The sequence below is a fragment of the Plectropomus leopardus genome, chromosome 6 (genome assembly GCF_026936395.1).
Source record: "Plectropomus leopardus strain MGB_pleo_1.0 chromosome 6, ASM2693639v1, whole genome shotgun sequence".
NCBI lineage: Eukaryota > Metazoa > Chordata > Actinopteri > Perciformes > Serranidae > Plectropomus > Plectropomus leopardus.
Genome location: NC_142181.1, coordinates 22,931,118 through 22,952,220, shown reverse-complemented (window position 1 = coordinate 22,952,220; position 21,103 = coordinate 22,931,118). Strand labels below are relative to the sequence as shown.

The 21,103-nt window shown below is 39.5% G+C and overlaps 4 protein-coding genes across 4 annotated transcripts; 1 reads left to right on the top strand and 3 right to left on the bottom strand.

Annotated features, from left to right (window-relative positions):
• The first annotated feature begins 888 nt into the window (after positions 1–888).
• LOC121942994 (extracellular calcium-sensing receptor-like) lies at positions 889–6,665 on the top strand. Its single transcript, XM_042486331.2, has 9 exons — positions 889–1,109; positions 1,294–1,505; positions 1,536–1,642; positions 2,302–2,589; positions 3,562–4,113; positions 4,236–4,454; positions 5,449–5,572; positions 5,679–6,151; positions 6,240–6,665. Exons 1-9 carry the CDS (start codon positions 889–891, stop codon positions 6,663–6,665), a joined length of 2,622 nt encoding a protein of 873 aa, XP_042342265.2.
• Positions 6,666–7,690: 1,025 nt separating this feature from the next.
• Positions 7,691–11,233, bottom strand: LOC148189377 (extracellular calcium-sensing receptor-like). Its single transcript, XM_088078328.1, has 6 exons — positions 11,145–11,233; positions 10,737–11,022; positions 10,066–10,638; positions 9,561–9,683; positions 9,247–9,370; positions 7,691–8,586 (listed from the first exon to the last, which is right to left on the bottom strand). The coding sequence occupies exons 1-6, from the start codon at positions 11,231–11,233 to the stop codon at positions 7,691–7,693; spliced, it is 2,091 nt and encodes a 696-aa protein (XP_087934454.1).
• A 1,290-nt stretch (positions 11,234–12,523) lies between these two features.
• LOC148189376 (vomeronasal type-2 receptor 26-like) lies at positions 12,524–13,382 on the bottom strand. Its single transcript, XM_088078327.1, has 2 exons — positions 13,259–13,382; positions 12,524–13,110 (listed from the first exon to the last, which is right to left on the bottom strand). Exons 1-2 carry the CDS (start codon positions 13,380–13,382, stop codon positions 12,524–12,526), a joined length of 711 nt encoding a protein of 236 aa, XP_087934453.1.
• Positions 13,383–16,414: 3,032 nt separating this feature from the next.
• Positions 16,415–19,958, bottom strand: LOC148189375 (extracellular calcium-sensing receptor-like). The gene is made up of 6 exons (XM_088078325.1): positions 19,912–19,958; positions 19,347–19,617; positions 18,416–19,219; positions 18,024–18,254; positions 17,492–17,615; positions 16,415–17,328 (listed from the first exon to the last, which is right to left on the bottom strand). Exons 1-6 carry the CDS (start codon positions 19,956–19,958, stop codon positions 16,415–16,417), a joined length of 2,391 nt encoding a protein of 796 aa, XP_087934451.1.
• Positions 19,959–21,103: the final 1,145 nt, after the last annotated feature.

Below are 21,103 nucleotides of genomic sequence, written 5' to 3'. Positions count from 1 at the left end.
TCGGGTGTTTCAGGTCTTTCAACATCAGGCACCCTCGCTCAGGGCGACACAGCCATGGTTGATCAGACCTGGCTTATGTTCAGGTGACATCTGCTACCCCCCATGGATCTCCTGTCCTAATCCAGAGCCATCTCAAGGCTTTCTTTGCTTCCTCCGTGATGTTCTTGATGGCTCTTCTCCTCTCCGCTCCAGTGATGCTCAGTGCACTCAAGGTTTTGTTGAGTGATTGCCCCGCAAGCCCTCTGCAGCCAACCTCGATGTGCATACACTTAGCCTTCCAGCCCTTCTTGCGGCAGTCACATGCACAAATGTAAACACACATGCACACACACACACACACAATTATGAGAAACTTGCAAAAATCAATCAGGGACATTGAGAAATTGTATTTACAAATGCATTGCATTCTTCATGTAGTAACGTAAAACTCAAAATAATTTTGAGGAACATCTGCACACACACGCACCAACACACCGTTGCAGTTGAATATGAACATCACTGCTCTCTACCTATGTCAAGGTGAGCATATAGCAAACTGTAGATAAATTGCCAAATCCAAAGATATTGGTTAATGTTTGGACTAGAACACAGGTCTGAAAAAAATCCCCCCTCAGTGGCTTATTTAGGCATATCCATTCTGTTGAAAGACACTATTTTTTTTGTTTGTTTGTTTTCCCCCACATCAGGAACTTAAGGTGTTACCTGGAATGATGTCACAACTTTATGTGGGCAGTGCCCTGAGATTTTTGTGTGCTACCTACAGTATATAAATCACTTGCACCCTGAAATATCATAATCCTTTGTATGTGATGAAAAAGGGCATCTGCTCTTCTGTATACTACCATTGAAATACTTATGAGCTTTTTTTCCCTAAAACCTGGATCAGCCATGGCAGTGCCAGCTGCAAAGTTTCTTTTGTTTCTTTCTCTCTTTGGGGGCAAACCTTTCTCAGCGGCTGCTCTAGATAACTGTGTTTTCTTGGGAGAAGACGAGAAAAACAGTCTGTACGAAGATGGAGATGTTGTTATAGGGGGCTTATTCCCTTTACACTACAGCCCTGTGGCATCTCTTCAACCATACACAACAAAACCAGCACCTACTATGTATAAGTAGTAAGTGAATATTTTAATGTATTTGATAGTAGTTGGCTAGTTCAGTACACAGTAAATTGTTTTGTACTTACCAATGTTTTTTTTTTATTATGAATGTATATATATGTGTGTGTGTGTGTGTGTGTGTTTTCATTTACATATATTGGTGCTGTTTGATGAACTGCGTTTCACTTCTGTACAGTTTCAGCTCTCGCGCTGTGCGTTGGATGCAGACCATGACTTTTGCAATCAAAGAGATCAACCAGCGTAGTGACCTCCTGCCACAGCTTAAGCTGGGTTTCCACATTCGTGACAGTTGTGATGACATACCTGTGTCTCTGAGAGCATCCTTGCTGTTGGTGAACGGACAGCCAGAGGCAGACATCAGAGCTGAGAGTGAGAACAGAGACAAAGGTCTGGAAAGAAACAATAATTCAAATTTAGGCTGTGCTGCTGTCCAAAGCACTGTGTCCCCTGTAATCATAGGAGATGCTGCCTCTGGGGTGTCGATGGCCCTGCTGCGGAGCCTGGGTTCTTTCCATATCCCCCTGGTGAGACTGCCTGATAGTCTGTGTACTTTTGTTGTCATAGTGTTATAATACTTGTCTTTTGTCATGTTTAATCTGTCTGTAGTGCCACACAGTTGCAGTTCATTGCTGTATTGTTAAAACCATACTTCGTGTCAATTTTTCAGGGACAAGAACAGCAGGCCCATTCTGTCTTAGTGATAATTAGTGATGTATTTTGCATATACTCCAATGGGGTTTTTGAAAATAGTTTATTTTGTGTAAATGAAAGGAATGTTATTTACCCATATAGAAACACTCAAACCTCCAGTTATTCAAACTTACTGGATTTGGCAGAACATGGTTTTCACTTGACAAAGATTCCTTACTGTTGATCAGACATTTAAGAATACAGCCCTTTATTTGTACATTTAGAGTATTGTGCTAGGAGTGTAACATGACAATATTGTATTTTCAGAAATTTAAAAAACATGTCCATATTTTATCATTAGTATTAACTCATTTCCCATTTTACTACTGAGTGAGTCACTGTACTCTACACTACACTTTTTCATTTCAAATGCACAGAAAATTGCACCACTGAATGCTTGAAAGACAGTAGTATTGTTGGATGAAATTTGATGCTCAACAGCCTTTTCAGTGAGCCAGGTGAGAAGGCTAACAATTGTTTTCTGTAACACCAGGTGAGCTATTTTGCGTCCTGCAGCTGTCTGAGTAACCAGAGAGAGTTCCCCACATTCATGCGCACCATGCCCAGTGACGCCTTTCAGATCAGAGCTCTGGCCCAGCTGGTTAGCTATTTTGGCTGGACCTGGGTGGGGGTCATTGGCGTGGAATCTGATTACGCTCGCTTTGCTATCCAGCTTTTCCTGCAGGAGTCAGTGCAGTACGGAGTGTGTGCTGCCTATACTCACTTCTACCCTGTAATCCTGAGTCAGCATGCTCTAGATGAGCTCCTGGATGTAATTCAGGTACTGATGAGTCAATACAAATGTTCTAAATATGCTAAAAAAATGAGCTTTGTAAAGATACCGTTAAATCAATGTTAAGTCTTTTGAGGCTGTAATGTGATAGTGTTTCGTCAAGGACATAGGGTGTATTTAGGAGACACAATTAAATCTGGGTTTCTTTAGCCAGTGGGTTTTTTTATATAATGTGTTCCTGTTAATTCACTTATTTATTTGTGCACAATTTTGGCCTGTTCATATACATTTTATTTATCTTTAAAAAATTATTTATCATTGTAGTAGTATTAAGTGCTATGATCCAGAGGTGTTGACCCAAGTAAATACTCCATACCACTTCCCACACCCAAAGATTAAAAAGTGCAGTGTTTAAAAAGTTTACCATGGACCAATGAATTTCCTTTTATTTCCTTAATCTTCTAACATTAATGCCATTAATTCCAAGTGAGTAAACACTTAGTTTCCCAGATCCACTTTGTTTGAACCAATCAGACCTGACAGGACCCAATCAAGTGGCAGAGAACCATAAATACCTATCATTATGTTACAGAGTTCCAACTGAAAAAAAGAAAAAAAGTATGCAAAATGTGCAGGTCAGTTACAGACAAAGATGCAACAGCTGTTAACAAACTTGTTTTAACAAACAAATCAAAAGTTTAAAAAGCATTCATGCTTGTTGTAAATTTAGTATATTATTACTCTGTTCTTAAAATTGCAATACATTTGATGAAGAGCACATTATGACTTGTATAAGACCAGAAACTCAAAGTTTAGGACTTGACGTGAGACTTGAATGCAAAGACTTTAGACTTACTTGTGGCTGCCAAAAGATGACTTGGGCAGACCACTGGTATAATCAGTTTTTAATGGGTGCTTGAATGGCAGGTCCAACACATCATCACCTAATTAAAGTTATAAAATTGTTTAAATTTCATTATTTCATTAAGTATCAACCATACCTATATTTCCACTGTTTAGATGGCTTCTTCAAAGGTCATAATTAACTTTAGTAGTGAATCAGAAATGAAGGGCATTCTGAGCGAGATGCAACGTCGGAATATAACCAGCCTGCAGTGGATTGCCAGTGAAGCTTGGGCCACTGCCAAATCTCTCTGGGAAAAGTCTAAAGATCTGCTAACAGGAACACTAGGATTTGCAATCCAGAGAGCTGATGTGATTCCAGGGCTGAGAAAACATCTTGCCAGTCTTGGATCGTCCAATATTCATGAATCAGCTTTCTTCACAGAATTGTGGGAGGAGATGTTTAACTGCCGACTGAATGGGTCTGTGAATGGCCATTCACACAGTGGCGACAACTACCTTGACAGATTGCCATGTAAAGGGACGGAGGATTTAAATGATGTTTACTCTCCTTATTCTGATGTGACGCAGCTAAGAGTGTCATATAATGTCTACAAGGCTGTATATGTGGTGGCCCATGCCTTACAGGATATGAGTAACTGCATAGTCGGAGAGGGGCCTTTCCTTAATGGTGCATGTGCAGACCCAAAGAATGTTAAACCTTGGCAGGTGAGCCTAATTATAGCATAAATTCTGAAGTAAAAAAAAAAAAAAAGATATTATAACGATGAGAAAAAAGTCACCTGCAGTACAGATTTTGTTTTGATAACCTGTTTTCCTTAATCCCTCAGCTAATTCACTACATGAGGCTAGTTAATTTTTCTGCGCTGGGAGAGAAAGTCAACTTTGATCACAATGGTGACCCCATTGCTTATTACGATCTCATGAACTGGCAAAGGAGGCCTGATGGCTCACTGCATTTGGTAAAAGTCGGTTTCTATGATGCCTCTTCACCTGGACGCAGCCTAGTCATCAATGAGTCAGTGATTCAGTGGCCTGTTGGGAAGCAGGTGTGTTCTCTGCAAACAGGCTTAAGACCATGTTCACCTCTTAGGCTGTTGTATGTACTTTTGATCAACACATCAGCTAATTTGTTCTCGCTCATGTGCAGTGTACTTTATTGTTAAACAAACAAAAGAAAATATAACCCTTAAATATAACAAGTTCAAACTGTCATCAATTGCATGTAAATTTATAGCCATAAGCCTCATAAATAACATGTATAATATTGTGCTGACAGTTTGCAATGAAGCACCACTACTGTAAGGCTAATATTGTGAATTGTGTATTTGCATAGCTGAGGTAATTACTTATTAAGGTTTGTATTTGAAATAGTCTGCCGAGACAACACATTCTCATACCAACTTGTCACATGGTGCCACTCTGTCAGTGACCTTCTCTGTCTATTTATGACATTTTAGGTATCCTTCTGCATCAGCTATTTATGCTGCAGGATGCTGTTACCGTTATGTCAACAAATGCACATGCTGGGATGACACTGCAAGGTCCTTATGTTTACACAACAGCACATGGTAACCAACACAGACATCTCGATGGTTAGGATTAGGCAACAAAGTCACAGACAGGTTTAGGCAAAAGGGGCACATTGAGTTAAGGTATAGAAAAAACTCACATCCACAGGCAAACTCTTGCAAGGAACTTTTTGGGACCTATCCATCTTTCCACCCGCTTACCCTACTCGTATACCTTTTATCATGTTGTTACCGGCAGTGTTATTACCTGACACTGTCCTTCAGCTTTTCATGCACATGCAACCGGTTCCATCCGTCTCTATTCTCAAGTGACGCAGCCCATGCGTGTTGCATGTGGACATGCCCAGTGCCATTTGGCCGTCCGCCAGCATGTAATAACAATGCCACTGACAGAGATGTACTTGACGACGTTGGAATGAGAATGGGCTGGCAGAGACCAGTACAAACAAAGACACAGGTGAAAATTGTTTTAAATCAGTGTCTTTCTGAGTGGCTGAACTTTCCCTCTCAGGCTTTCAAGTCTGTATGCAGCAACAGTTGTCCTCCAGGTTCCCGCATCGCCAGGAGAAAAGGGGAACCAATCTGCTGCTTCGACTGTGTCCCCTGTGCTGAGGGAGAAGTTAGTAATGAGACTGGTGTGTTGTGTTCTGGATGTTATCACCCATTCTTCTTTGTGCTAACCCACTTATATCTGATATTGCCTTCCTAAATTTAAAAGTTCTTCTCTCTCCCGATCTCCAGATTCTTTAGAGTGCTCACGCTGCTCGAAGGACACATGGCCAAATAAAGTTAGAGATCTCTGCATCCCAAAGACAACTGAGTTCCTGTCTTACCATGAGTCAATGGGTATTGTGCTGTGCATTGTGTCTGTCCTTGGAGCTTGTATTTCTCTCTCCATCCTCGCCATATTCTTCAAATACAAAGACACACCACTGGTTCGGGCCAACAACATGGAATTAAGCTTCCTTCTCTTGGTCTTTCTTGCTGTTTGTTTCCTTGTTGGCTTGTTGTTTATTGGTGAGCCTTCAGACTGGCTTTGCCGTATCAGGTACCCTGCATTTGGCATCAGTTTTGCCCTCTGCATTTCATGCCTCCTGGCCAAGACAGTAGTGGTCCTGATGGCTTTTAGGTCCACACTGCCAGGGAATAATGTCATGAAGTGGTTTGGACCCAGCCAGCAGAGAGCCAGTGTAATTTTAGGAACTGTTGTTCAGGTAGAATTACTTTTCATAAGTCAACTCTATAAATATGCTTTCAGCTGTGTCAAATAAAAATTAACATCCTGTTTTTCTCTTCACTCAGGTAATAATCTGTCTTATATGGCTGCTCACCAGTCCACCTCATGCCAACAGCAACACAGATTACAATGCTTCCATCATCATTGAGTGTGTTACTGGTTCAGATGTCGGCTTCTGGTGTGTTCTTGGATACATTGGCATCTTGGCCTGCATGTGCTTTCTGATGGCATTTTTGGCTCGCAAGCTGCCGGATAAGTTTAATGAAGCAAAATTCATCACTTTCAGCATGCTGATATTCTTCGCAGTTTGGATTACTTTTATTCCAGTTTATGTGAGCACGGCTGGGAAATATACAGTGGCTGTCCATAGTTTTGCTATTCTAGCCTCAGCTTTTGGTCTCCTTTTTTGCATTTTTGCTCCAAAGTGCTACATCATAATTCTGAAACCGAATAAAAACAGCAAGAAAAACATGATGCAAAGATCAAAATGACAATACATTTTATGTGTTGCTTGAGCATTTGCACACACAAGAAGTCATGTCAATGAAATATATGTGTTGTCATTTGAGCTGTTAAAGATTTATGATGGAAACACAATAAAGCATACCTTTTTTGAAATACTGTTTCCCCAATGTCAGCAAACACATTTTTCACTTTTTTCTCTAACGATGCATCTCTTGATAATATGTTATACTCAGATAGTTAATACAATACATATATAGTTTAATTTAATAAAAAAAAGAACAGGGCCCAATGGTCACTGTGATTTTTTCATTTTACAGGAAGTCAACCATTTTGGATTTTATGTAATAATTTTCATGAAACAAACACGTGTGAGGACTTTAGGATAACCAAGATCTTTGAAACTCTCTCAAAAGCTCAAAACTTTGAATGCACGTTCTGCAGTTATTATAATTTTGTGGGGCAGTTGTGCATTGCCTGTTGGCTCTATAGCCCCTCCCAGCCCCCACCTCCCACTTGGCAAGGCAAGCAATTTGCATGTTTCACCATGATACAGGAAGCTGTTGTAAATTGACTTTATTAAGTCTAATTTTTCCCAAACTTGACATGCTATTTAAGGGTCCAAGCCTGAACACATCACAGCACACAAGTGTATTCCATGAAGACTTCAGATTCTTATCACACAGGTCTTCTTTATGTAATTAAAATGTACATTTTCTTTTACAAAGTACATACATACACACATATCCCCTGTCATGAAATAATCAACAACAAATGGTATTACATTAATAAATAATTTGACAAGTAAAATTACAATGATTCAATATGCAGTGCGAAATTATCATTCTTTATTTTAATGTCATACCATATACGGAACAGTTATAAATTAAATATTAGATCTATTGAAGAGAACACTGTGTTATATAAATGCTAAAGAATCTTGTTTTACTTATATACTACTATTGATAGTAGTAGTATATAAGTAGTTTATGAAAGGTATGAGTATTAGAACCATTATTTTTTTCTTACATTATCATTATTTTTTTTCTTTGGTTCAAATTATTTTTCCCATGACATGCTTTTTGGTATTTTTCTCTGGCTTGATCAATATTATGTAACATTTAGGTGCAAAAACGCAAATGAACAGGCCAAATGCTGATGACAGAATTGCAAATATTTCCACAGCTACAGTGAACTTCCCAGGAGAGCTGACATATGCTGGGATGAAAGTGATCCAGACAGCACAAAATATGAGCATGCTGAATGTGATAAACTTGGCTTCATTAAAGTTATCGGGCAAATTCCTTGCTTGAAATGCCAGGACCAAACATATCATTGCAAGGATCCCTATGTACCCCAGCACTGCATAGAAAGCAGCCTCAGAGCCTGTGTTACATTCCAAATTGATCTTCTTATTGCTGTATTTAAAATCCATGTCTGGGAAAGGTGGGCTTAACTTAAGCCACAACACACATATTACTATCTGAATTAAAGTGCAAGAGAACACTATGATTCTTTGCTGTGCAGGACCAAATTGTACTGCAATTTTGTTGCCAGGAAATGTGGCTTTGAAAGCTGTAACAACAACAATAGTTTTGCCCAACACACAGGAAATACAAAGTGCAAATGTCACACCAAAAGCTGTGTGACGCAGCATGCACGTCCAGACAGTGGGTCGGCCCATAAAAGTGAGGGGACAGAGAAAACACAAAAAAAGAGAGAACAAGAGGAAACAGCTCAGTTCTGAGTTGCTGGCCTTTATCACAGGAGTTTCTTTGTAGCAGATGAAGACCGTCATTGTAGCCAGTGACAGGAAGGCCCCTAGCAGGGATACAATTGTGACAGCTATTCCCATCGGCTCGTGATACATCAGGAACTCAATTGTTTTAGGAATGCACTCATCTTTCTTCTCATTGGACCAGTATTCCTGTGGACAGGGTGTACAGTCTGCTGCACCTGTTGAGCATAAACAGGAAGAGTCAGGTCTGTGTTTGCAGAAAATCTTGTACCTCAAATGTAATGTATGGAACTTTTTACTTGAATTAATCATTTTCTATTGCCAATGGAATGGATTGTAATACACCTTCCAAATGAAGACCTACTGACTTTCTCATCTGCCTCAAACAACCAGCAGACTATTTTCTATGTAAAGTAACTGAGACAAATATTATGGGAAAATCCAAAGGATGTGACTTTTGTGCAGAATTGAGTGCCTCTCCAGCTACACTACAGTGCTAACAGCATGCAACAGTGGTTAACTTAACTTAGAAAGGAAGTCAGTGCATATCAAAACCTACAAGATACCACTACAAAAGAAAGTTCATACATGCTGTGTTTTCGTTATATACATTTTGCAGCTGAAGTGAATGTAAGTGAATGTAACATCACTGTTTTGGCAGGTCAGAGTCCTTGCACGTGCCTATGGAGTGCAAGTTTGAACAACAGGTTGCTGACTGCATTTCCCTTGACATTTAGGTTACAGGTGTCATAAAATAAGCTTTTTCTGAGATTCACATTCAGAACTTGTCAGTACAAATGCAAAACTTGAAAGCTTGCTTTGATATTGGATAATGTATGTTTGTTTAAATATGGCATATGTGCTTGAAATACCTGTTGAGTTGGCTATAGTTCCATCAGCACATGTTATACAGTCAAAACAGCAGGTGGGTTTTCCTTTAATCTGAGCTTTCCTGGTTCCCATTGGACAAACATTAGAGCAAACCGACATTGGAACCTGAGGGGAAAAAAAGGCAAGATATTGTGTTGTAGAACTGATTTCATGTTCCAACAGAATCTGTGAGTTCTTGCATTAAAAAGTCATTTACTGTTTTCCCTGTCCTCCACACAATTTCTTCCTCCTGGATACTGAGCTCATAATCACCATTTGCAGCAGAAGCAAAATGACCCACTGTGACGTGTTGCACCTGCCCATCTATCAGCTGCCAGTTAATAATATCATAGGAAGCAGGAGGGTCACCGTTTGCATCAAAAAACACATCATCCCCAAACCGATTCCTAAAATTCACTCTTTGGAGGTGATCAGTGACCTGAGAAAAGACATGAATATTATTTAATATATATGTTTATGTGTTCATATCCACAAGATCACTTGTAAACAGATACAGTCATTGCTTATTTGCAGAAAGTATTGTCGATTTTACTTGCACAATTCCTTACCTCTTTGGGCTTAATTTCTGATATATTCAAGCATGCCCTCGCTGTTTTCTCTGCAGCTGCTTGGCAGAATACCAGCTGGTGTAGGGCATGTGCAATAGCATAAACTGCTTTGTAAACATTATAGGAAACTCTAAGCTCTGTGACATTGAAGAACACATGCTGGGAATTCATTAATGTCTCATCGCGTGTGCATATTTCACTTGTTGCCTCAGTACCTGTGTGTTCCCCAGGCAAAACAGGTCTACAGCCGACCATAATCTCCCAGAAATCCCTAACAAAGGCTGCACTTGGATCAGTATAAGGGCTTATGTCTGTAAGAAATTGTTTTAGATTTGGAATAGCCATCTTCTGCACAACAAATCCGAGGGCTCCACCAAAAGCTTGGTAGATTTCCAGTGTGGAGGGTCGAGGTGCTGTTATCCAGGCCTCGCTGGCAATCCACTGAATACCTGTAATGTTCTGTTTCACAACCTCTTTCATCAAAGGGTAAAAGTCACCCTCTGGTACAAAAGCAAGAATGACTTTTACATTGGACTGCTTGATCATTTCCACAACATCCAGAATTTTATCCATAGTGTATGTACGTAGAATTGTCCCGACAAATGCAATGCAAACACCAAGCTTTTTAACCTCCTCAGTAAAAGCCAGGATCCCATTTCGCCCATAGTCATTGTCTGACTGTATGGCCCCAATCCACTGCCAGCCAAAGTGTTTGATCAGTGCTGCCAAAGCTTTTGCCTGGAAATAGTCACTGGGGATTGTCCGAAAAAACGTAGGATATTTAGCTCTGTCGCTTAGGCATGCACATGTTGAGAAGTAACTTACCTACAACAGGATCACCAAAAATGTCACAAAACAAGCACTAAAACACGTCAAATATCATTTAGCACTGATGCAATTACACATGTTATTTAATCTCTTACTATTGGTACTTGAAACGGTCCAAGAGTTGCAGCCACAGCTAAAGACTGAGATGATCCTGACTCCGCTATAAGTGCAGATATAGCTGGAGGACAAGGGGAGGTTAGTCCTGTCTCCTCTGGTCCACTAGCCAATGTTAGTGCAGCACACAAAGTGTTTGTTGGAGATGCACAAGAGTTAAGGATCCTATAGCCAAGAGATATGTTTGGCAGGAGAGCAGGATCTTTGTTGATTTCTTCAATTGCAAATATCATCACTTGAGTCCATCGAAAAGCTCTCAGGTCAAATCTGGAAAAGGTTTAGGTGATTGAAATGTGTTATAGAATTATAAAGCTGCTGCTGTAATACATGCATTGGCAAATTTCCAAGTTTGGAGTAGTATGTAAAAAGTCAGATGTAATAAAACTTACCCAGCACACTTCACTCCAGCTGGCTCGCTTTTGAACATGGAAATGCTACTAATCTCTTTGTTGAAAACCGGGAAAATGCCCCCTATCATTATTTCTCCCTGCTGGAACAAGCTTGACATATTAAAGCCACTGAGCAATTCACAGCCAGAAACTGAGTTCTGGTAGAAAACAAACAGAGAAAAAACAACAGCTCTCTGCAGCTCATGCATGTTTGCTTGGCACCTTTTGATAGAAATGATGACACAGCTCTTATTACTGTGTCGGAGAGAGGCAGACCGTCTCTCTTCTTAAAAGGTTGATTCATTCCCCCAGGGCACAGAAGAGTAAGATTACTGCATCGGGGAAATGTGATTGCTATATTGAGGACACACACTTTGCATGTAATCATGAATAAATTTGAACTAAACTAAACTAAATTGGGTAATGTGTATTTAAGGCTCCACAGCACCCCTTAATGCTTGGAAGGCCTAGTTGGGACAAAGTTGCTCTGATATGTACAAAATTTTGTATGCACATTGCTCTAATCAGTTTGGATATATTTCATGTTGATGAAGTATGGCATGTCATGTGTCATGTCTCATCAGCTCCATTCGCTCAGATCTCAGCCATTTGAAATTTTGTATTTTTAATATAAACATATGCAAACTCTCTTTAATTCATCCTTAAGGGTTTATCTTATCCATTTCAAATTTGATTAGTATAGCTCTCTAAACATTTGGGTACTAAACCACAACAGAAAAGTTCATTGCTTGAATTATGATGTCATAGTTAATGTGAGACAAGCCATTTTAGGCCTTCAGGTTAAGACATTTTGTTTAACTCCTCCTACAGGATTCAGCAGATCCATCTAAAATCTGGTAATCAAAATCTCAAGACCTTCACAATGCAAAATTGTGAAGCTCTTGTGTTTTCTCAAAATGGCAAGCACTTGGCAAGGCAAGCAATTTGCATGTTTCACCATGATACAGGAAGCTGTTGTAAATTGACTTATTAAGTCTAATTTTTCCCAAACTTGACATGCTATTTAAGAGTCCAAGCCTGAACACATCACAGCACACAAGTGTATTCCATGAAAACTTCAGATTCTTATCACACAGGTCTTCTTTATGTTATCAAAATGTACATTTTCCATAAAAGTGCATACATACACGCAAATCCCCTGTCATGAAATAATCAACAATGCATGGTATTACATTAATAAATAAGTCGACAAGTAAAATTATAATGATTAAATATGCAGTACGAAATTATCATTCTTTATTTTTAATGTCATACCATATACGGAACAGTTATAAATTAAATATCAGACCTATTGAAGAGAACACTGTTTTATATAAATGCTAAAGAATCTTGTTTTACTTATATGGTACTTCTTTGGTTCAAATTATTTTTTCCATGACATGCTTTTTGGTATTTTTCTCTGGCTTGATCAATATTATGTAACATTTAGGTGCAAAAACGCAAATGAACAGGCCAAATGCTGATGACAGAATTGCAAATATTTCCACAGCTACAGTGAACTTCCCAGGAGAGCTGACATATGCTGGGATGAAAGTGATCCAGACAGCACAAAATATGAGCATGCTGAATGTGATAAACTTGAATACTTCATTAAATTTATCGGGCAAATTTCTTGCTTGAAATGCCAGGACCAAACATATCATTGCAAGGATCCCTATGTACCTCAGCACTGCATAGAAAGCAGCCTCAGAGCCTGTGTTACATTCCAAATTGATCTTCTTATTGCTGTATTTAAAATCCATATCTGGGAAAGGTGGGCTTAACTTAAGCCACAACACACATATCACTATCTGAATTAAAGTGCAAGAGAACACTATGATTCTTTGCTGTGCAGGACCAAATTTTACTGCAATTTTGTTGCCAGGAAATGTGGCTTTGAAAGCTGTAATGACAACAATAGTTTTGCCCAACACACTTCCAAACTCCCAGATATCCTTCACAAAGGCTACACTTGGATCAGTACAAGGGCTTTATGCCTGTAATAGATTGTTTTAGCACAACAAATCCGAGGGCTCCATCAAAAGCTTGGTAGATTTCCAGTGTGGAGGGTCGAGGTGCTGTTATCCAGGCCTCGCTGGCAATCCACTGAATACCTGTAATGTTCTGTTTCACGACCTCTTTCATCAAAGGGTAAAAGTCACCCTCTGGTACAAAAGCAAGAATGACTTTTACGTTTGACTGCTTGATCATTTCCACAACATCCAGAATTTTATCCATAGTGTATGTTGTGGTGCCTGGTACTTTGCGGGGGCTGGTGGTGTGGTGTTTTGTGTTTTGGGTGGGTTGTTCTGTTTCTGGAAGTAGTCGCTGGGGATTGTCTGAAAAAATATAGGATATTTAGCTCTGTCACTTAGGCATGCAGATGTTGAGAAGTAACTTACCTACAGCAAGAGCACCAAACATGTCACAAAACAAGCACTAAAGGACAAGGGGAGGTCAATTCTGTCTCCCCTGGACCACTAGCAAATGTTATTGCAGCATGCAAAGTGTTTGTCGCAGAGGCATAAGAGTTAGGATCCTATAGCCAAGGGATATGTTTGGCAGCATTCATATCAAATCTGAAAAAGTTTAGATGATTGGAATAGGTTGTAAAATTACAGAGCTGCTGCTATGCATCTACATACAATGGCAAGTTAGTAAGATAAGAGGAGCATGTATAAAGTTAGACATAATAAAACTAACCCGGCACACTTCACTCCAGCTGGCTTACTCTCAAACGTGGAAGTGCTACTAATGTCTTTGCTGAAAACCAGGAAAACCCCCCCTATCCAGGCAACGTTGCTTGAGAGCGTGGTCAAATGAAACCTGTCGTGTGTGCATTAAACATTGCAGGACGGCGTCAGGTCAAAATGCTTCCAGTAACAACATAATGTAAGAAGCGCGTGGGCACCTATAGGATGGGTCAGAGGAGTGGTGGATGGGCCCCACAAACAGTAGACTTCCCTGTGGGAGTCTGGTGTTTGCTCTCTGTCTGAAAATTGTGTTTTTTTCTACACCTTACCATGTTCCTCCTTCCCTTAATCCTACTTATCTGTGCCCAACATGAGCGTTTATTAATATTTCAGTTTTGGTTGATATGTGCTGTTGTTGTTTAAACATAACCACATGTGGCATCATCCCACCTTGTGCATTTGTTAATATCACAGAAGTAGCATTCTGAAGCATAACACTAGATGCAGAAGGATAACTAGAGCATAATAATTACTTCACTGACGAAGAAGCAATATGTGATCAGTTGGGATAATAACCATGGATGTATTATAGGGAAGTCTGGACATAGCTATGGGGGCCAGGCCTCGTTCAGTCCTATGAGAGCTGCTTACTGGTGCAGGAAGCAGAAAAAGCACTTTCTCCGGGTCTAGAAATGTGTAAAATACCCGGATCTACTAGAGCATGCATAGTAGAGATTAAGGGCATCTGGATGTAGCTGAGTGTGCCTGAGTGGGTAACTTCTGCTAGCTTGAATGGCGGTCTAAAAAATTGGAACTGGATGGTTTACATTTAGACAGTGATAGACGACATTTTGCGGGGGGGATTTAACGCTCACAAAAAATTATTTCAGTCAGGACCACTTAGTCAAGAAAAACCTATACTTTATATTAAGCTTTATACACAGTTATAAAAAAATTGGAATTTTGCAGTTATTGATATTTGGTGGTATGGATCTGTTCTGGGGTCCCCCTGCCCTACCAAGCATTTATGTGGAAAGCATTAAGCAGGAACAGCACACGTTCCTGCCCTTCCTGTGCATATGAGGAAAGCCTGAGGCAGGGAGAACAGCAGCAAAAAAAAAAAAAAAAATGACAACGACATTGATTAAGTCAGAACAGCACAAAGGAGGAGGCGGGGAGGAGGAGGGTGCAAAAGCAGCTTGCAGAGGGAGCAGCGAAGTGTAGGCAGGTAGAGCAGCTTAAATAAGGCGGCATGAGTGTGTTTGGCGAATCAGATGCTTAGAGAATCAGATGCTTACACGAATGAATATTCCCCAGAGGAAGTTTTGGTTAGTTCAGTATGGGGAGTGTCAGGATAATACCAGCAAAGAAACAATTATAATAACTGTAGAGCCTTATTATTAATCAATAAATTGATGCATGACCCTGCATGTATGACTATAAACATATGAAGTTTTGCATATACAGTTGCCTTAATTTGCTTAATTTGAAAGAGTTCTCACTAAAATGACATTCACTGTATGTTCTTTACTAATTATGACTAAAGATTGGTCTGAAATATGTGTAAATGCGATTAAACCTGAATTCCATGTCCAAGTTCTGAGTATCCGATTGGACAGCAGTGACATATAATTTACTTCTCAAGAGTTGGACAAAGGACTACTGTATCCATTTCTCTTGTCATACAAACCCAGGTGCAATCTGTGACTGCTTCAGCTGCCAGTATGTGTATGTGGCAGTCATTGCAAATGAAAGCTTTCCAGTTTTTCAAACCATTTTGAAGGAACTTTAAAGAAACAGGTGTTTAACACAGTTCAACACATTTTCACTCCAAACTTGTCACATGGTGCAGCTCGTCAACCTATCATGTTTTAGGTGTCTTTGTGCGTCAGCTGTTTACGCTCCCGGATGTCTTAATGTGGTGATGTCATGGTAGGATGACACAGGTTGTTACCGTGATGTCAACAAATGCACATGTGGTGGGAAAACAATGCTGCACGGTCCCTTTGTTTACACAACTGCAAGGACTATCACTATGGTTGGGATTACGCACCAAAGTCATGGAGGGCTAGGCTAAGGCAAAAGAGGCACATGGTAAGGTGTAGAAATAAAAACCGCAACCATAAAACCACACACGACGCAAACTGGGCCACTGGTTGCATACACAACAAAGTTTATGAATAACTTTTGAGCTCATGGACACATTGGTAGCAGTTGTAAATAGAGGGAGAAGGAGAGTCATACATTTTGTGTTCCCTATCTTTTACAATAGTCCTTTGCCTGTCCCTTACTGAAGTTACACCACTAACAAAATGTTAGAACAAAATTTTAATTATGAATCTTATACAAGCTGTGTGTTGTGTTACAAGCTACATTTTATGAAGTGTGTACTCTACAGTATTTATTATCAAATAAAATGGAACAAGAGTGTATTCAGTTTATTCAACACATCACAAGTAAAAAAAAAATACAAGAATGTCTTGAGTTTCTGCAAAATTTGGTAATGTCATAAAGTTGGAAAGTCGGATTACTTGTCACACAGCCTTTTTGTTTTGAAGTGCACTTTTGCATTGCAAGCTAAAGTGTTCTTGTTGGTATTTTCCCCATCAAATGTTTTCTTGAGTTTTGTTCTGGCCTGAAGATAATAATATAACATTTGGGGAAAAAAATGCATACCAGCAAACCAAAACTTGAGGCCAGAATAGCAAATATCTCCACAGCTACAGTGAACTTCCCAGGAGAACTAACATATGCCGGGATAAATGTGATCCAGACTGCACAGAATATCAACATGCTGAAGGTGATCAACTTGGCTTCATTAAAGCTGTCTGGCAGTTTTCTAGCAAGAAAAGCAAGTATAAAACACAAGAGAGCAAGAAGTCCAATGTAACCTAACACAGCCCAGAATCCAATAGCTGAACCCAGGGCACACTCTAAGATGATCTTTTCTTTGTAGTATTTCATGTTCCTCTTAGGGAATGGGGGGTTGATTGTAAGCCAAAGAATACAAATCAAAACTTGGATGAGGGTGAAGGTCAAAACACTGAGCCTCTGCTGTGTAGGACCAAACCATTTCATTACAGTACTGCCTGGAAGTGTCGCCCTGAAAGCCATTAACACCACTATAGTCTTCCCCAAAACACAAGAGATACAGAGGACAAAGGTAATACTGAATGCTGTATGTCGGAGCATACAGGACCACTCAGAGGGCCGGCCGATGAAGGTCAGAGAACACAAGAAACACAGTTTTAATGAGAATAGCAGCAGGAAACTCAGCTCAGAGTTGTTGGCTTTTACAATGGGAGTCTCTTTATGAGTCACAAAAATAATGGATGTCAGAAGAGATAAAAATATGCCAACACAGCCAAATCCAGTTAAAAGTGCTCCCATGATCTCTTTGTAGGAAAGATATTCAGTTGGTTTTGGGAGACACTTGTCTTTCGTTTCATTTGGCCAGAATTCAGGTGGACAGATCAAACAATCTGGAGAATCTGTCAAGGAAGAGAAATTATACAGAGATACCATCATCACTCCAAAATTATTATTTTTTGTTGTTGTTGTTCTATTCTATCAATCTTTTCTATTCTATCAATCTTTGATTTGGTTTTTACTACAATACAAATTAATAAATGCAATTTTGAAATCCTCACTCACTTGTCTGATTACTTATTGTTCCCTCGGGGCACTCAAAGCAGTCAAAGCAGCACACAGGCTTTAACTTGTTTGTGGCCTTACGTGTCCCTGGTGGGCACGGTTCTCTGCAGACAGACCTTGGCACCTAATAAGGCAAGACATGTAAGATCTCAGTAATGCAACAGCTTTATTGGATTTCAGTGACATTGCAATGTTTGCAGTGTTCCTACAGTATGAACTAAAGATTGTCATTTAACTGTGAAAGGACCAAATTTGAATGAATATCAATCTATTGTGTCAAGACTATCTCTCAACCCTGCATATTCCATAAGTATAGGGGTATGGCCTCTGAAGAGCAGCTGATGAGGGTCCATCACTACACATGCACACACACACACACACACACACACACACACACACACACACACACACACACACACACAGACACACGCACGCACACACACATACTATACATGTTGGTTATGCAGGGTGGAGATATAGTCTCTCTATTTAGAGAACCTGGGTTACACATGCAACTTCTGTTCAGTTTTACCTTATTACTGTTTCCGCCCCAAACTATCTTGGTATTGTTTTTCAGTTTTAATTTTTTCCCCTCTGAAAAAGATGTATCATATTGTCCAATATTTACAATCTCAGCAGAGCCATCTTCTTTCATCTGCCAGTTAACTAAATCATACTGGGCAACTGAGTCTCCATTTTCATCAAAGAAAACCTTGGCCCCACTCTGTGTCGTGAAGTTCACATACTTTATGTGTTCCAACACCTAGAGAGCGACAATTGGCCAGTTTTAACAAACACTCAGGTCATTTCATATTCAACTGCTTGCCAAAATGAAAACATTTTAGTTTTTTGTTTTTATTATTATTATTAATAACCATAAAACATTACTGAATCACTAATTACTAAATAAGTATAAAAACTTACTAGCTTAGGCTTAACTTCATTCTTGTTCACACAGGGCTTCCCCGTGGTGGGATTTGAGCCATTTTCACATTGTAATAGTGCATGTAGGGCATATGCCATCAAATACACAGCTTTGTACACATTATTCTCAGCCCTGAAATGTGTAATGTCTGTGTAGTCACTGGAGACTGTCCTGAGATCCTCTGTGCCAGTGCACATGGTCGTAGTATTTGATGGAGAGAAGCTGCAATCAAAGAACTTCTCCCAGAAGGATTTAATTATAGCACTCTGCGGTTCATCTGAAGGTTTCAAGCTGAGTAAGAATTCACTAAGGCCTGGTATGGATGCCTGAGGGAGTGCAAAGCCCATTGCCCCCTGCAAAATGTTCTTTCTCTTGATGGAAGCTAGGTCTGCTTGTGTGATCCAAGCTTCACCGCCAAGCCACTGCTTTCCAGTTATGTTATAATTCTCAATTTTTGATAGGAACGATTTGGTATAAGACAAGGACATAAACAACAGGACCACCTTTGACGAGGATTCCCTTAGAGTCTCTACAATAGCATCCAACTTGTTTTGAGATATCTTAGAGTAAGGTAATGTGTATTCAACACATATACCAACTTTCTTTGCTTCCTTAGTGAATTCAGCTGTACCTTTTGATGAGTACAAACCTTCAGAGTAAATAATCCCCACCCAGCGCCAGTCAAAGTATTCCATAAGCTGCACCAGACCCATGATTTGGAAGCGGTCACTTGGCACAGTTCTGAAGAACGTGGGGTAAAGTCTTTTGTCACTCAAACAAGCACAGGTTGAGAGATGGCTTACCTTCAAAACAAACAAACAAACATAAAAAAATACATTAAATACAACAAATATACCCGTTAAAGATGAAAATATATATAAACAAATATGTCAATGAAAACCAGACAGTTTACAGTTCTATTTTTCACACCTGTGGAATGGATAGCGGGCTTATTATGATGTTAATGTCTTCACTCACTCCAGAGGATGAATGGCCTAAGAGAGCCTGGATCTGACCACTGCAGCCCTTTGAATCATCTCCAGTTACCGCTTCTATGGCCGCTCGTATCAGGTTTTCACTCCCACAACCATTGTACAGCCTATAGCCTAGAGTCACTCCGGGAAGGAGCTTAGTGTCTCTGTTGATCTCCATCACAGTAAACATCACTGTCCGTGCAAACTTCAATTCCCTGTCATTCCACCTAAAAACACAGTGTTAGGTTTTGCAACATTCCTAATAAACAAATTATTACAGATGATCATTTTGACACATCAGATTTTCACATAAAGTAAGTCTTTTTAAATATTGCATTCAATTTCTACATATTTCAAACACTTACTTTGTGCAGTATGTATGTGGAAATGCCTGGTAGCCATTATTTACCAGTTTGCGTGTACTGGTCATTGAAAAAATTCCTCCTAGAAAAAGATCACCATCTTGTGAAAATTCCATGAATCCGGTCTGCCCGATCACTTTGCATGTTTGGTTTGCTGACCCTGCACTTACCAGCAGAGTGAATACGACAATAGTGATGCAACCCATCATGAGCGACCCTCCCCTTTTCTGAAGTAATTCTGACCTGGAAGCTGACCTTTATAGCTTTTTCCTATCATATGAGAAACATCAGCAGCCAATGTAAGCACACTCTGAATTCTCGAAAGATTATTTTGTTTTTTTATGCATCACTGCACAGAAATATCCTGCTGATTGACATGTGGAAGACACTGGGCCTGATTTACCTTTTTTTCTTAGAATTAACACAACCCCTTTCAAGATAATGAACCACTGAACAAATTGTAGGGACATGTATAGTAATTGTTAGACTTCTTATTTTATCAAAAAAGGCTGACAGGCTCAGTATTTTTATAAACATGAAAAAATAAACTGAATATTATCTTAAGCAGTCCCCAGACCCAGCTGTGCCATATGACTATCAATGTGAAAAATTTGTGTTTTATCCCACTGACATCTCTGTTTCTGAGACCTGGTCACCTTTTTCTACAGTCAAGTATCAAATTATCCATAAATTATGGAAATCCTAGAATAGAGATAATATTTTTTGGTAATTATTCATGAGAAAAGTTCTTACTTCACATTTGAACTGAGGATAAACAATACATTTAGTTTATTTTTAGTTTCTCTCATGCATCACTGAGTGTGTTTACACGGACATGAAAAACCTGTTTGTGATGTGGCAACACCATATTCTGTTTATGAGAAACCTGAATATGCTAACTTGAATACTCTGAAAGAAGCCGGGATGTGCATAGGGAATATGAGTAACTTGATGTCTCTGTGCTCATGTAAACACCATATCTCGAATATGATCATGACCGGGATAAGCCTCATACACATGTTGTTCATCCATGTGGCAGCACTCTATCATACAATAAACATGCCTTCCTATTGGGAGCAATAGGGTTTCAGTGTCTTTTTAAAGGACATGTCAATAAAGGAATGTTCATTTGCAAAAACACACAAAAAACCCAACACTATTTAGCAGAAGGAAAAAAATTGAGATTTAGAAATAAAACAGGCAATTTTGTTTTTGCAAATAGGCTAGACCCTTCAAATGTTAAGAAGAACTGGGGATCGAACTGCTATGCCCTAAACAAATGATGTGACACTGAACCTGACCCACAGCCATCCCTGAGTTTTAAATATTTTGTATATGAATCTTCCAAACG

What these genes read in the sequence shown, in the direction of transcription:
- LOC121942994 (XM_042486331.2), top strand. Translation starts at nt 889, where the DNA reads ATGGCAGTGCCAGCTGCAAAGTTTCTTTTGTTTCTTTCTCTCTTTGGG. An exon ending in AGCTCCTGGATGTAATTCAG is followed by an intron (nt 2,590 to 3,561) that starts GTACTGATGAGT and finishes TCCACTGTTTAG; the next exon opens with ATGGCTTCTTCAAAGGTCAT. An exon ending in AGAAGTTAGTAATGAGACTG is followed by an intron (nt 5,573 to 5,678) that starts GTGTGTTGTGTT and finishes CCCGATCTCCAG; the next exon opens with ATTCTTTAGAGTGCTCACGC.
- LOC148189377 (XM_088078328.1), bottom strand. Translation starts at nt 11,233, where the DNA reads ATGATAGGGGGCATTTTCCCGGTTTTCAACAAAGAGATTAGTAGCATT. An exon ending in GGGATTTCTGGGAGATTATG is followed by an intron (nt 9,684 to 10,065) that starts GTCGGCTGTAGA and finishes GTCTTTTCTCAG; the next exon opens with GTCACTGATCACCTCCAAAG. An exon ending in GGCAGCTGATAGATGGGCAG is followed by an intron (nt 9,371 to 9,560) that starts GTGCAACACGTC and finishes TTTTCCCCTCAG; the next exon opens with GTTCCAATGTCGGTTTGCTC.
- LOC148189376 (XM_088078327.1), bottom strand. Translation starts at nt 13,382, where the DNA reads ATGGATAAAATTCTGGATGTTGTGGAAATGATCAAGCAGTCAAACGTA. An exon ending in CGTGAAACAGAACATTACAG is followed by an intron (nt 13,111 to 13,258) that starts GTATTCAGTGGA and finishes ATCCAAGTGTAG; the next exon opens with CCTTTGTGAAGGATATCTGG.
- LOC148189375 (XM_088078325.1), bottom strand. Translation starts at nt 19,958, where the DNA reads ATGGGTTGCATCACTATTGTCGTATTCACTCTGCTGGTAAGTGCAGG. An exon ending in ACTCTGCTGGTAAGTGCAGG is followed by an intron (nt 19,618 to 19,911) that starts GTCAGCAAACCA and finishes CTGTGTTTTTAG; the next exon opens with GTGGAATGACAGGGAATTGA. An exon ending in ATGAAGTTAAGCCTAAGCTA is followed by an intron (nt 18,255 to 18,415) that starts GTAAGTTTTTAT and finishes GTCGCTCTCTAG; the next exon opens with GTGTTGGAACACATAAAGTA.